Below are 15,667 nucleotides of genomic sequence, written 5' to 3'. Positions count from 1 at the left end.
AGAGAAACGTGGCAGCGAGTTACAGGCGTAAGTTAGATAGACGACAGAAACCGGAACGTTGAAGCATGGATTCCAGTAAAATTGAAGGAGAATTGCTGTACTGCAGAGTGTTTGAAGTTTTCAGGGTGGGGGCTATTATGAACATATAACAGTGTTAAATTAAATATTGCATTTGAGCCAATGGACATTGGCTTCACATTATCGAACTCACTCTAAGTCATGTAGCTCTTTTGTCTAACCTCTCTTAATTGTTGTTTATTGCAGCCAACTTAATCACGATGCTAACACTCCAACTCAGAGACTGCGGTCTGTGCAAGAGCACTACTATCTACCTGGTCGCCATGATCACGGCAGACGTCCTGGTCCTCTCATTTCTTGTTCTGGTAAACCATATATTGGTTCCCAATTTCCCACAGGTGCTTTACCTTAACAGCGTAGCCTATGGCCTCAACTCCATCATGAGTACCGCTGTGATTGACTGCTCAGTATGGCTAACCGTGTCCTTCACCTTTGACCGTTTCGTGGCAATCTGCTGCCAGAAGTTCAGAGGAACTTACTGTACTCCGAAATCTGCAGCTCTGGTAGTTGTGGTGATTTATCTTGCGACATATTTCAGAAGAATCCCAAATTATTTCACAAATATACATTACTATGATCATAAAAACCTGCAAAACGAACATAGAGACGGTCTCAGCATTGAATCTAAGCAGGCCTGGAGAGCATTTGACTGGATGAACATTATTTTAAATCCCTTAGTTCCTTACTTGGCTGTGGTGCTGCTCAACCTGTTGACAGTCAGGCACGTCCTGGCGGCCAGTCGTGCCCGGCGGGGATTCCGGGGAGATGCTCACAGTTCTGGGGACCCCGAGATGCAGAATCGGAGGAAAGCCCTGGTGTTGCTCTTTGCCGCCTCGGCGAGTTTCATCTTGTTGTGGATGCCGACAATCGGCCTCTTCCTTTTCTCACGGCTCACTGAAAGCTACAGTTTCCCCGACTTCAACCACCCTGTTGCTGTGATTCATGAAAGCGCTGACATGCTCAGTGCACTGAACTGTTGTACCAGCACGTGTATGTACGCTCTAACCCAATCCAAATTCAGGGCAGAGCTGAGAAGGACGCTGCGATGTGGGAAAAATCGAATTACTAAAACGACTGCTGCACGTGACTGAATATTCAGGCAATGGCGCGAATGTACGATCCCACAGACAAATTATAATTGATGCAATTAATTCACGACAATATTTGTTTCCAAACGATTTTCAATTAGAAGTTCATTTTGAAGTTGTAAACTAGTAAAATAAATCAACACAACTGGGTTAAGCAGAAATTACAATTACTTTTCCATCACAAGTGGAATTATAATTGTAATTTCACAGTGAAATAATTACAATTTATAGCGTATTGATATCGATCGAAAGTTGAAGTACATTTATGGACCTGCAATAAAATTGTGATAATTATTGGAGTCTGCAAGCTCATCAATTATTTTAGGTAGTCGGCAGTTTTTAGATAACATGTGGGGACAGAAATGGATGAGCCACTTTTGGTGAAACGGACCGCCACTTCTCTGCTTTCGCTTGTTTATTTTTCCATCACAAGTGGAATGATTTCAGAATGCCAGTGCGCTGGGAATGCTGTACACTCGGTGCTGCAGCTGCGATGTCGGATAATCTCTTTTGAAGGTCGTGCTGTATAGAGTGTCCGTACTTATGGAAGGTGCCATTATGTTTGATGCGATCATTTGGATGAAATATGAACAGGCGAGCTTCACTTGAGCACTCAGATGGATTTAAAACACTCGTGTTCGTATGACTAATGTCCTAAATTACGGAAACGAAAGCAGATTAAACATTAATACATGTCTATTTGACACTGTGTCTCTTTATGACGTCAGGAGATGTAGAAAGCGCAAGATCAATACAAGTTATCACTTTAATATGAAAAGTGTTCAAATTTTAAGCAACATTGGAGAAAGCAGTTGGAATCATGGAATCTGCAGTGCAGAAGGGGGCCATTTCGCCCATTGAACCTGCACCGACAACTATCCCACTCAGGTCCCATCCCCATAACCCCTCATATTTACATTCCTATTTCCCCGACACAAAGGAGCAATTCATCAAGGCCAATCAACCGAATCCGCACATTTTTGGACCGTGGGAGGAAACCGGAGCACCCGGAGGAAATCCTTGCAAGACACGGAGAGAATGTGTTACCTCCACACAGACAGTCACCCGAGGCTGGAATTCAACCCGGGTCCCTGGCGCTGTGAGGCCGTACTGCTAACCTCTGTGCCACTGTGCTGCCCGAAATACATATTTTATATTTTGCCTTAACAAGTTTATCAGCTTAGATTTTCAATTGATAATTGTTGCTCAACAGCACTGGAATAACCTAGTTCTCCCTTTATTGTCCCCACTTCGATCAAAGGTAATAGAAGAAAATCCTTATCTCTCGTTCTCTCTGGAAACGCTTCAGCAGGTGATGAATATTGCCTCCATTTCTATGTTTCCTTCTCTCACATTTGCAGCAGTGGCAGTTCGTTTTTTTTTCGGTTTTAATTGTAATTGGCTCGGAATAGTGATTAATTATTCTCTGTTCTCGACCGAAATTTCCCCGTATGCCAACTGTGACCTCTTACTTTTCCTTCTCGTTTTTATTTCCTCTTAGCTCGGCTTTCTACAGTTTTTTTTATATCCCCGGTAAATATGCTTCCTGTAGCCGGGAGATCCCCCCTTATTCGGCCTTCTGCCACAAAATGCCGTCCCTGAGCGCACTTACTGCCCAATTTATCTGCAGGGCAACCGCTGTCTCCCTTATTCCCAAGTTTCTACACTCACATTTCGTTCTCGTTATTCAGAATTACACGACCCCCCGTTTTAGTTCCTGAAATATCCTATGCAGACTGAAACTATGTATTTCAGATACCATAGAACAAGAGCATCATACAAGACGAACATTTTTATTAACCCTGTATAGACAAAGAACAAAGAACAATACAGCACAGGAACAGGCCCTTCGGCCCTCCAAGCCCGCGCCGCTCCCCAGTCCAGGATTGAATCCTGAATCCAGGATCCCCACCCAATTTTCCAGCCTATCTACATACCAATATCCTATCCACCGAGCTGTCCCTCACAGCTACGATGCTTTGTTCATTACAACCTATTAACTTACCCCCACCCCCCCATTCCAGACCATGTGATCTCCAGGGAGAGGCGAAAACCCAGAGTGAAAAACCCCAGGGCCAATATGGGGAAAAAAAAATCTGGGAAATTCCTCTCCGACCCCCTGAGGCGATCGAAACGAGTCCAGGAGATCACAATGGCCCCGATCGGAAAATGCTTCCCAACCCTAGTCATTTCCACTTCCACGAACACCATATGAATCCCCTGCCCCCGAGACAGGTTCCCAACTATCCGCAGTATCACTCTGTACTGGCACCAGCAAGATGATCGTAGAATGAAGCCTTGAAACGAGAAACCAGGAACAATTAGCCCGCGCCGCTCCCTGGTCCAAACTAGATCACTCTTTTGTATCCCTCCAATCCCACTCCGTTCATATAGCTGTCTAGATAAGTCTTAAACGTTCCCAGTGTGTCCGCCTCCACCACCTTGCCCGGCAACACATTCCAGGCCCCCACGACCCTCTGTGTGAAATATGTCCTTCTGATATCTGTGTTAAACCTCCCCCCCTTCACCTTGAACCTATGACCCCTCGTGAACGTCACCACCGACCCAGGGAAAAGCTTCCCACCGTTCACCCTATCTATGCCTTTCATAATTTTATACACCTCTATTAAGTCTCCCCTCATCCTCCGTCTTTCCAAGGAGAACAACCCCAGTTTCCCCAATCTCTCCTCATAACCAAGCCCCTCCATACCAGGCAACATCCTGGTAAACCTCCTCTGTACTCTCTCCAAAGCCTCCACGTCCTTCTGGTAGTGTGGCGACCAGAACTGGACGCAGTATTCCAAATGCGGCCGAACCAACGTTCTATACATCTGCAACATCAGACCCCAACTTTTATACTCTATGCCCCGTCCTATAAAGGCAAGCATGCCATATGCCTTCTTCACCACCTTCTCCACCTGTGACGTCACCTTCAAAGATCTGTGGACTTGCACACCCAGGTCCCTCTGCGTCTCTACACCCTTTATAGTTCTTCCATTTATCGTGTAGCTCCTCCCTACATTATTCCCACCAAAATGCATCACTTCGCATTTATCAGGATTGAACTCCATCTGCCATTTCCTTGCCCAAATTTCCAGCCTATCTATATCCTTCTGTAGCCTCTGACAATGTTCCTCACTATCTGCAAGTCCTGCCAGTTTTGTGTCGTCCGCAAACTTACTGATCACCCCAGTTACTCCTTCTTCCAGATCATTTATATAAATCACAAACAGCAGAGGTCCCAATACAGAGCCCTGCGGTACACCACTAGTCACAGGCCTCCAGCCGGAAAAAGACCCTTCCACTACCACCCTCTGTCTTCTATGACCAAGCCAGTTCTCCACCCATCTAGCCACCTCCCCCTTTATCCCATGGGATCCAACCTTTTTCACTAGCCTACCATGAGGGACTTTGTCAAACGCTTTACTAAAGTCCATATAGACAACATCCACGGCCCTTCCTTCGTCAACCATTTTGGTCACTTCTTCAAAAAACACCACCAGGTTCGTGAGGCATGACCTCCCTCTCACAAAACCATGTTGACTATCGTTAATGAGTTTATTCCTTTCTAAATGCGCATACATCCTATCTTTAAGAATCTTCTCCAACAACTTCCCCACCACGGACGTCAAGCTCACCGGCCTATAATTACCCGGGTTATCCTTCCTACCCTTCTTAAATAACGGGACCACATTGGCTATCCTCCAATCCTCTGGGACCTCACCTGTGTCCAGTGACGAGACAAAGATTTGCGTCAGAGGCCCAACTATTTCACCTCTCGTCTCCCTGAGCAGCCTTGGATAGATTCCATCAGGCCCTGGGGATTTGTCAGTCTTTATATTCTCTAACAAACCTAACACTTCCTCCTTTGTAATGGAGATTTTCTCCAACGGTTCAACACTCCCCTCCGAGACACTCCCAGTCAACACATCCCTCTCCTTAGTGAATACCGACGCAAAGTATTCATTTAGGATCTCCCCTACCTCTTTGGGCTCCAAGCATAAGTCCCCACTTTTGTCCCTGAGAGGTCCGATTTTTTCCCTTACAACCCTTTTGTTCCTAACGTATGAATAAAATGCCTTGGGATTCTCCTATATGCAAACTCGTTTGCTAACACATGCAGGTTAATGCTCTGCTCGATGCATCGGCACATAGTCTTTTTTTTCTCTCCGGAGCAAATGTATTTATTGAGTCTTCGTTTACAGCAGTGTGTGGTCCAAAAAATTAAGTTTCTGAAAGCATGAAATAGATCGGAAACCTCCCGCCACACGGTCAGAAAAACTGCAACAATTCAGCGGAGTAAATTATTTCCCAAGTGAATCAGTAGCTTACTGCCTGACCATGTGAACTATACACTGAACTGCGGAGGGTTCCTATCTCAACAATGTAAAAGAAAATGAAAGAAATTGTTCCCTTTCACAGAAAATGTCCGAGCTGAGATTGAGAATCTCATTCTTCCACATACCCATATGTGCATGTGAGCGATTAGTGTAGAGATTAAGGTGCATGCAACAGATTTGTTAGATGCAAAGACTGTGATCACTGGACTCGCTTTGTTAGTTCTGGATCTGGCTCTTGCAAACTTGTCGTTCGGGGAATCATATTTGCATGTTTTCTCCATCAAGTTGCTGATAGAACATTTTGGAATAATAAAACTTGACACCACAATACACTGAACTTCAATATATTGTTCAGGCTTTATGAACATTATTTTGAAATGCTGAGAGAAATGAAAATAATGTCACTTCATTAACTTGAAGAGTTGAAGCGAAAATTTAGCGAAAATTACCAAGCGAAGGTTTCAGCATTTATGTGATCCTCCCAGTCTCAAGCTGTTCACTCACTCATCCTCAGTCACTGCGCGTTGGTTCTTGTGTATATCTTGGAGGGGAAAGTTGAGAGTAATGGAGAGTCGTGGGACTGAGAGTAAGGTACAGTCACTCTAACTCACTCATTTCCTCAATGCTGCAGATGTACACCCACTCTCAGTGACACACAGGCCAACACTCAATGTTACAGAAACATGCCGTCACTGCCATTGACTCTCACTGATTCTTACTGCTGCGCGCACAAAATCGCTCAATTTGACTTCAACGTCCGCACACTTAGTCACGCGCACTCATTGACATCACACACAGCCACTCACTCTGACTGCCAAACCACTCACTCTGTCTACCACACAAACAAACACAATCACTGCCACACACGATCTCACGCACTGTGGCGCAGGAATTCACAAAAAACAGCTCTCACTGCGCAAAAACTCTCACTGTCGTATCGTGACCAGATCATCATGCCTGCACCTAACGAAACTTTTCTCTTTCTGGGTCCGCCATCACTTCATACATCCCAATTCTCCCGTGACTCACACATCCCAAGCCAGCTGTGACTTTCACATCCCAGGCCAGCTATGGCTTCACACATCTCAGCCGCTCCGCGACTTCCCCTGTTTCCGGTCCAATCCCGCATTAAGTTTCTGAGGAACCGCACTGGTGATTTGACCACACCCCTCTCCCAATACAGGAACAAATTAAATTAGACGCTGCCTCGGGCCTCAGGAAGCGCGGTCTAATCAAATCAAATCATGATGTGGAGATGCCGGCGTTGGACTGCGGTGAACACAGTAAGAAGTCTCACAACACCAGGTTAAAGTCCAACAGGTTTATTTGGTAGCAAATACCATAAGCTTTCGGAGCGCTGCTCCTTCGTCAGATGGAGAGGAAATGTGCTCTCAAACAGTGCACAGAGACACAAAATCAAGTTACAGAATACTGATTAGAATGCGAAATCCTACAGCCAGCCAGGTCTTAAAGATACAGACAATGTGGGGGGGGGGGGGGCATTAAGCACAGGTTAAAGAGATGTGTATTGTCTCCAGACAGGACAGCCTGCAAGTCCAGGAGGCAATCTGTGGGGGTTACTGATAATGTGACATAAATCCAACATCCCGGTTTAGGCCATCCTCATGTGTGCGGAACTTGGCTATCAGTTTCTGCTCAGCGACTCTGCGCTGTCATGTGTCGTGAAGACCGCCTTGGAGAACGCTTACCTGAAGATACGCATACCTGAAGATCTTCAGGTAAGCGTTCTCCAAGGCAGACTTCATGCCACACGACAGCGCAGAGTCGCTGAGCAGAAACTGATAGCCAAGTTCCGCACACATGAGGACGGCCTAAACCGGGATGTTGGATTTATGTCACATTATCAGTAACCCCCACAGCTTGCCTCCTGGACTTGCTGGCTGTCCTGTCTGGAGACAATAAACATCTCTTTAACCTGTGTTTAATGCTCCCCCCACCCACATTGTCTGTATCTTTAAGACCTGGCTGGCTGTAGGGATTTCCATTCTAATCAGTATTCTGTAACTTGATTTTGTGTCTCTGTGCACTGTTTGAGAGCACATTTCCACTCCATCTGACGAAGGAGCAGCGCTCCGAAAGCTTATGTTATTTGCTACCAAATAAACCTGTTGGAATTTAACCTGGTGTTGTGAGACTTCTTACTGAAATCAAATCATTCCAGCCGCCGGGATTCTGCAGCTGCTCTAGGCTGCACTGACCTGTCACTCATTCCTCCCAAAATTGGAATCAAAAATAACTAACCTGGGACTGCCTTTGTGCTGCTGGTTCAAACATAGGCTTCGTCCTCCCTACATTGGCTGCTGATAGGCTTAGCAGTGAGCCTAAAAAAAGCCAAGCAATAAAGAGTCCAGTATGTTATTGGATGACCACAGTTGACATTTTAAAAAGCCTGCACATGAAGATTTCAACGGCTAAGTTCGATGACGGGGCGATTCGGATCCAAATGTCTGCGGGCCGCAGTCTGCAGCAACCGGGAGCAGCGGTATCATTTCCTGTCATTTTTGTGGGCAAGGCAAAGTTTTAACCAAATGGTAAGCAGCTGAAAAGCGGCATTATTCAAACACAAATATCTCGGGTGGCAACTCTGCTTTCAGCTGTATGACAGAAAATATCTCCATCAAAATACCAAACATACCGCTATCTCAACGCCATGTTTTATTTCCATGATGTGAGCACAACTCGCAAGGCCTTGAGAGAAGAATGAATGAACTAATTCAGCTGGATTTGTGAAATGAATTTTGCATGGCCACGTTTATGTGGGCATTCCACTGGGCTCCAAAAAATACCTGAGATCGAGTTCCAAATTTGTAGAGATATCAGACAGATGTGGAAACTATGCGAAAAATATATATAGTGACGAATGTAAAACCCATTTATTTACCAATCAGATGTGTTAGTGTTGGAATAAAGCATAGGAATGAGAAGGTTTTCCGAAATGTTTTCAGGATAATACTTCGATTTCCATGCTCGCTGTCCAACTGGAATGGAGACATTTCATGATATGACTGTGGGACATGAGCTGCATCAAGTGGACAAACTGACCACGCGGAATACATCAGCAAAACAATTCTCGGATCACGTTACGACAAATAGGTGACCTGGGAGGCGGTGGCGGAGCGGGATTCTCTCTGGATAATATTCCAGAGATCCTGCGTTAAAATCTCCAAATCCAGTTTAAACTCCAGGCGGATTGAAATATTTGCACTCAATAAAAATCTGAAATTATATCTCCAATAGTGAACGGTAAAACCATTGTCGACTGTCGCAAAATCCCATCTGCTTCAGTCGGGTTTTTAAAGAAAGATAACCTTCCAGCCTGGACTACCCTGCGTCCAACTCAAATGCAGAGCAATTTGAAAGATTCTTCAATAATCTGAGATCACCGAGCAAGCCATTCCGTTCAAAGAGAACCAGGTGTGGGCAAATCCCCAAATGAATCAATAAAAACTAAATAATGCTGAAAAGCAAGGAAAATTAAACTGATAACCTGGAAAATATGTAAGCTGGGTCACTTTTCAGTCGGACTATATACTATAGAAAACAAGATGTACTGCACCAGTTAAAATCAATCTATTACTGGTCCAGACTGCAGTATAGTTTATAATCACACTTTACAAAGAGAGTGACGGCATGACAGAAAGTGCAATCAAGGTGCAATGGAACTGCTTCCAGGCATTATGGACTTCAGTTCTGTTGATATCTTGTGGAAGTTGGGCAAATTCTACTCGGAGAATAAAAGATTATCATCCGAATTGTGTACTTTCCAGATTCTAAAAAGCTGAGTTGAGAAACCGTTACCGAATTTTTTTCGGTCTTTTTTTTTGGAGTGATGTAGTTGTTAATAGGAGTGATGCTGCTCTGGAATCAATGCCGGAACAGACTATTCCGCCTTGGTTTTCCAAGACTTTTTATCATGTGGAGATGCCGGCGTTGGACTGGGGTAAAGTCGCTGAGCAGAGACTGATAGCCAAGTTCCGCACACATGAGGATGGCCTCGACCGAGATCTTAGGTTCATGCCACACTATCTGTAACTCACACGACTTGCCTGGGGTTGCAAAATCTCACTAACTGTCCTGGCTGGAGACAATACACATCTCTTTAAACTGTGCTTAACCCTCTCTCCACTCACATTGTCCGTACGTCTAAGACTTGATTACCTGTAAAGACTCGCATTCCAACCATTATTTGGACAGCCGATAATGGCCTGCTCAAATGGAAATGTAACCATGTCAGTTCTAAACTTTGACCAAAAAAAAATCGATGTTTTAACGTGCGTTAGTTAACCAGCCTCGGGTATTTTAGTTGCCCATACTTCACGTCAGTGGTACGGTGGTTTAATCATCGAGCACAGTTCAAAACCCCCGCAGGCACTCTCTTCCCTGTGTCTGTAACATACTCGAACATAAAAACCCTCCCTCATTCTGATCACTTTTCTTCTCTCCTTCAAGCCATTTTTCGAAACGAAAATCTTCCAAAAAGATTGTATCCACATTTAACAGAAACTTGTTTTTGTGATTCGCTGGTAGATTTATTTCCAACATGTTCCTAGCAGGCAGACTGGGGCGTTGTTTTCTCAACGCTAAAAGCGTGATATGTTGTGTCAAGATTCAACTCTGGTCTGCACATGAATTTGTGAGACAACACTGGGAACGTAGTGCATGGTTCCAGGCTGCCCCTAACATGGGCACTCCTCACTTCGGCTACTTTGCACAAATACAGTTGCTCCTATTGTTGGTTAGCTCACGCATGGAACTGCTCGAAAAATATTTATCAAAAATGATAATTTGGCGACTGTCTTAAAATAGTCGAAGAGAAGGGGATAGGATGACAGAAGACATTCCACAGCTTTGTTCACAGCAACCTGTCGGCAAGGCTGCTAATGGCATATTGCGAAAACAAATGTCAAGCAATGCACACCAGCACACAAAGTGCATTGCTCGCTTGGAGTGTGCAAACAATTCGGTTAAGCAGCCCAAGGAGAAGCAATTGCTTACCGAGTCACAACTTTCTTAGGCCGAGGACCCGTCAGATTCTTGGGTAGTGGCATTAATTTATCCTTTTGGATTTTGTTTGGCAGGATGTTAAGAAAATGAAGGAGTCTGTGGAGCTGGCCAACTTCAAGAAGAGGAAAACGAAATTCCCGCATAATGTTCAGAGACTTTAAGGTGCTACAGTTTTCGTCCTTTTGGGGAAGCTTATTTTCTACCGAATCGGGATTCAATGCCTGCGGATCAGATGGAGGACAATGTTAATTCCTGTTATTTGGATCTCTGGATGATTTTATCTATGCAATGACACACTGACACTTTACTTTTCAAGTCATTTGAATGAAACTCGCTGCATTTATCACTGCTGTCCCTGTATCATTTCTCATTCTGGTCACTCTGTCAGCATATTAACAGTGAGGGTGGGGTGGGTATTCAAAGGCAGGGTCGCACTGGTATCGTGCAGCTCCAAAGTTGTCGTCCTCATAGGATGGTACTTTGCATGGAATGTCCCAGTTTTACCCACCAGGAGCGAACCACTAAAGTTACACATTGTGGAGAGGTTCAAGCTGCGAATTTCTCAGCATGAACTCCAAACTATATGATGTATTATGGCATCAGGGAAAATATTGGAAACGAATGCTTTTGTCACGAGCACAGACAATCCGTTCTCAGCTGTTGAGTGTGTTTCTCTATATGTGAACCTCCCCGTGGAAGGCCTACCGGGGAGAGTGATGGCACCGTTTGGAAGCGCAGGATAAAGTCATTGATCGAAAAAAGTAGTTTAATAAATAAAGTAACATAGATTCCGTCAGAGTAAATAAAAGGGTGTCACATTCGCAGGACGAATAGGATATGCGCATGGCAGATACGGCATATTGGCTAAATGTTGGCTCTATTGTTCACAATACCCATTCCAGCTCAGCCGGAGAAGTGCACCTTTGTGTTCCATTCCACCTGTTCTACAGCGGAAAATTTCGATCCTATATTACGTTACATTGCTCAGAATATGACATCTAGTTGTACTGTAAGCTTGCACAAACACCTCAATTCCAAGCCGTTGATCAAAATAGCATATCCAGCTTTCAGTCCGAAGAACATCGCTATGCAGGATCCCACTCCAATGTTCACACTGGAACATCCAGTTGTACAGCAGAAGAACATTCCACATTTCCAGCCCACACGAGTGTTCACATTAACATATTCAGCTGTATTGCAGAACAATAGCTCTGTGATCATTTTAAGACCATAAGACCATAAGACATAGGAGCGGAAGTAAGGCCATTCGGCCCATCGAGTCCACTCCACCATTCAATCATGGTTGATTTCAACTCCATTTACCCGCTCTCTCCCCATAGCCCTTAATTCCTCGAGAAATCAAGAATTTATCAATTTCTGTCTTGAAGACGCTCAACGTCTCGGCCTCCACAGCCCTCTGTGGCAATGAATTCCACAGACCCACCACTCTCTGGCTGAAGAAATTTCTCCTCATCTCTGTTCTAAAGTGACTCCCTTTTATTCTAAGGCTGTGCCCCCGCGTCCTAGTCTCCCCTGTTAATGGAAACAACTTCCCTACGTCCATCCTATCTAAGCCGTTCATTATCTTGTAAGTTTCTATCAGATCTCCCCTCAACCTCCTAAACTCCAATGAATATAATCCCACGATCCTCAGACGTTCATCGTATGTCAGGCCTACCATTCCTGGGATCATCCGTGTGAATCTCCGCTGGACCCGCTCCAGTGCCAGTATGTCCTTCCTGAGGTGTGGGGCCCAAGATTGCTCACAGTACTCCAAATGGGGCCTAACCAGTGCTTTATAAAGCCTCAGAAGTACATCCCTGCTTTTGTATTCCAAGCCTCTTGAGATAAATGACAACATTACATTTGCTTTCCTAATTACGGACTCAACCTGCAAGTTTACCTTTAGAGAATCCTGGACTAGGACTCCCAAGTCCCTTTGCACTTTAGCATTATGAATTTTGTCACCGTTTAGAAAATAGTCCATGCCTCTATTCTTTTTTCCAAAGTGTACGACCTCGCACTTGCCCACGTTGAATTTCATCAGCCACTTCTTCCATAGTTCACATTAACGCCCCCAGTTGTGCTATAGAGGAGCATATATTTGTACAATGAAACGCTGTTTCTTGTTCACATCCAGCTGCAGGACTTATTAAGAACTATGTTTTCCAATCCATTAGATTGATCGGAATAACGCATTTCACTGTGTGCAGAAGAACCTGTCTGTCTTACACTGTAGTTTACTGTTAACAGTAGCACATCAAACTGGATTGAATATGTTCAACTCGATGTTGCATTCCATTTGACTATGCAGAATAAGACATCCAACTGTACTGCCATCTGAAATACCTCTGGGCAGTAGTACACAATATTGTTCAGAATAACATATCCAGAAGAAGAACTGTTTCAAGTAAAGTACTTTAGTAAAGCGTTTGACAAAGTCCCTCATGGTAGGCTGGTGAAAAAGATTGGATCTCATGGCATAAAGGGGGAGGTGGCTAGATGGGTGGAGAACTGGCTTGGTCACAGAAGACAGAGGGTGGTAGTGGAAGGGTCTTTTTCCGGCTGGAGGCCTGTGACTAGTGGTGTTCTGCTGTTTGTGATTTATATAAATGATCTGGAAGAAGGTGTAACTGGGGTGATCAGTAAGTTTGCGGACGACACAAAATTGGCAGGACTTGCAGATAGTGAGGAGCATTGTCAGAAGCTACAGAAGGATATAAATAGGCTGGAAATTTGGGCAAAGAAATGGCAGATGGAGTTCAATCCTGATAAATGCGAAGTGATGCATTTTGGTAGAAATAATGTAGGGAGGAGCTGTATGATTAATGGCAGAACCATAAAGGGTGTAGATACGCAGAGGGACCTGGGTGTGCAAGTCCACAGATCTTTGAAAGTGACGTAACAGGTGGAGAAGGCGGTGAAGAAGGCATATGGCATGCTTGCCTTTATAGGACGGGGCATAGAGTATAATAGTTGGGGTCTGATGTTGCAGATATATAGAACGTTGGTTCGGCCGCATTTGGAATACTGCGTCCAGTTCTGGTCGCCACACTACCAGAAGGACGTGGAGGCCTTGGAGAGAGTACAGAGCAGGTTTACCCGGATGTTACCTGGTATGGAGGGGCTTAGTTATGAGGAGAGATTGGGTAAACTGGGGTTGTTCTCCCTGGAAAGACGGAGGATGAGGGGAGACTTAATAAAGGTGTATAAAATTATGAAAGGCATAGATAGGGTGAACGGTGGGAAGCTTTTCCCCAGGTCGGTGGTGACGTTCACGAGGGGTCATAGGTTCAAGGTGAAGGGGGGGAGGTTTAACACAGATATCAGAAGGACATATTTTACACAGAGGGTGGTGGGGGCCTGGAATGCGCTGCCAGGCAAGGTGGTGGAGGCGGACACACTGGGAACGTTTAAGACTTATCTAGAAAGCCACATGAACGGAGTGGGAATGGAGGGATACAAAAGAATGGTCTAGTTTGGACCAGGGAGCGGCGCGGAATTGGAGGGCCGAAGGGCCTTTTCCTGTTCTGTATTGTTCTTTGTTCTTAAAATAGTTTACAATAGAGTTTACAATAGCATATCCAGAACACCCTTTGTCGCATCCACCTCTTTCACAAAGGCAAACCCTGTAGTATTGTAGAAGAGCCTTTCCAATACATTCCAATTATTTGCTCATAATAACAGATCCAACTGTACCCGGAACTACGTTTCTGCCTTCACTTTCAGCCTGAGAAATACAAGTCCATCAGTATTCGAGAAGAACTTCTGTGTTGCAAGACAATGTTCAGACTGAGGCCTCAAACTGCTCTGGGGAAGGACATATAATTTTTCATTCCTGTCCATTGTTCAAAATAACATATCCAGCTGTGCTCACGAAGATACCTGCAGTCCATCCCAGTTTTCTTCACAATGTGGGAACAAGCATTGCTGCAAAGCAACATCTTGTTTCCATTACAATTTCTTGTTCACGATGACACAACCCGCTTTTCCATAGGAGACAATGCGTCTGTGAATTTTATCTCTGCTTCTCACAGTAACACCATCTGTTGTAATGCAGATGCCACACTTTTAGGGATCAAATTAAGATTTCGGCTTTTGTGACTGTCTTTGTGGAGTTTGCGAGTTCTCCCTGTGTTTGCATGAGTTTCCTCGGGGTGGCCTGGACTTCTCACACAGCCCAAACATGTGCAGTTTCGATGGAATTACCATGCTAAGTTTTCCCCTGAATGTCCAAAGATGTGTAGGTTAGGTGAAGTAGACCTGATAAATACGAAGGTTTACAATACAGTCGGAAGTTGGCCTGAGTAAGTTGCTCTTTTGGAGAGACGTCGCAGTCTTAATGGGCCGAATAACCTCCTTCCTTACTGCAGGAAGTCTATGATCCTATCCTTCTATAAATGTTTTCTCTGTTTTAGATCAGTTTATTGGTCAGAGTTACACATTAATCTGTATGCTAGAGTTTTCTGTTCTCCATTCCACTCCACTGTACACAATTACACATGTGTGTGCGTGTGAGTGTGCGTGCTTGTTTGTGTGTGTGTGTGTGTTTGTGTGTGTGTTTGTGTGTGTGTGTGCTTGTTTGTGGGTGTGTACGTGCTTGTGTGTGTTTATCCTGTTTCTAAGTTGTTCTCGTTACCGACGCTGCCAGTCCTGCACAGCATATCAAGCAGTTCTTTATTTCTGTTTTCCACCATCTGCAGTATTTTGCATTCATTCCACTTCCAATTATCTGCACGAATGGAAATAACCACAGCTTCTCCAGTCTCTGCATGTGGTTGAAGTCCATGTCCTGACTCCTAAGAAAACAACGCCTGTCAGTCTTGTTCCCTCACCTTCTTACAAAAATGGGGTGGGCAGAATTAGACTCAATGTGCAGGTGGGGGATAAATCAGAGATTTAAAGATACACATTAAAACAAACAGCTTGTGTTTGATTTTCAATTCTATGCTTCCATAATTGGAGACATGTATTGTGTACTTTCACGAGTCAAATACGTTCATCATTCCATCTCTAAAACTTTCAAACATACAAATATTATTTTCGTTCACCGCATTTAATAAAACTTCTCAGGTGCCAATTTCACATTCCGTAGCTTTCAGATTTCATTTGCGAAGTGCGTGCCCATTTCACCAA

General features: G+C 44.4%; 1 protein-coding gene across 1 annotated transcript; it reads left to right on the top strand.

Annotated features, from left to right (window-relative positions):
• The first annotated feature begins 278 nt into the window (after positions 1-278).
• Positions 279-1,169, top strand: LOC144488140 (putative G-protein coupled receptor 139). Its single transcript, XM_078206169.1, has one exon. It carries the CDS (start codon positions 279-281, stop codon positions 1,167-1,169), a length of 891 nt encoding a protein of 296 aa, XP_078062295.1.
• Positions 1,170-15,667: the final 14,498 nt, after the last annotated feature.

The sequence above is a fragment of the Mustelus asterias genome, unplaced genomic scaffold, assembly GCF_964213995.1.
Source record: "Mustelus asterias unplaced genomic scaffold, sMusAst1.hap1.1 HAP1_SCAFFOLD_1325, whole genome shotgun sequence".
NCBI lineage: Eukaryota > Metazoa > Chordata > Chondrichthyes > Carcharhiniformes > Triakidae > Mustelus > Mustelus asterias.
The sequence above is the reverse complement of the archived record's forward strand: the minus strand, read 5'-3'. Positions and strand labels throughout refer to the sequence as shown.

Excerpts from the sequence above, each read along its gene's own strand:
- LOC144488140 (XM_078206169.1), top strand. The coding sequence starts at position 279 with ATGCTAACACTCCAACTCAGAGACTGCGGTCTGTGCAAGAGCACTACT.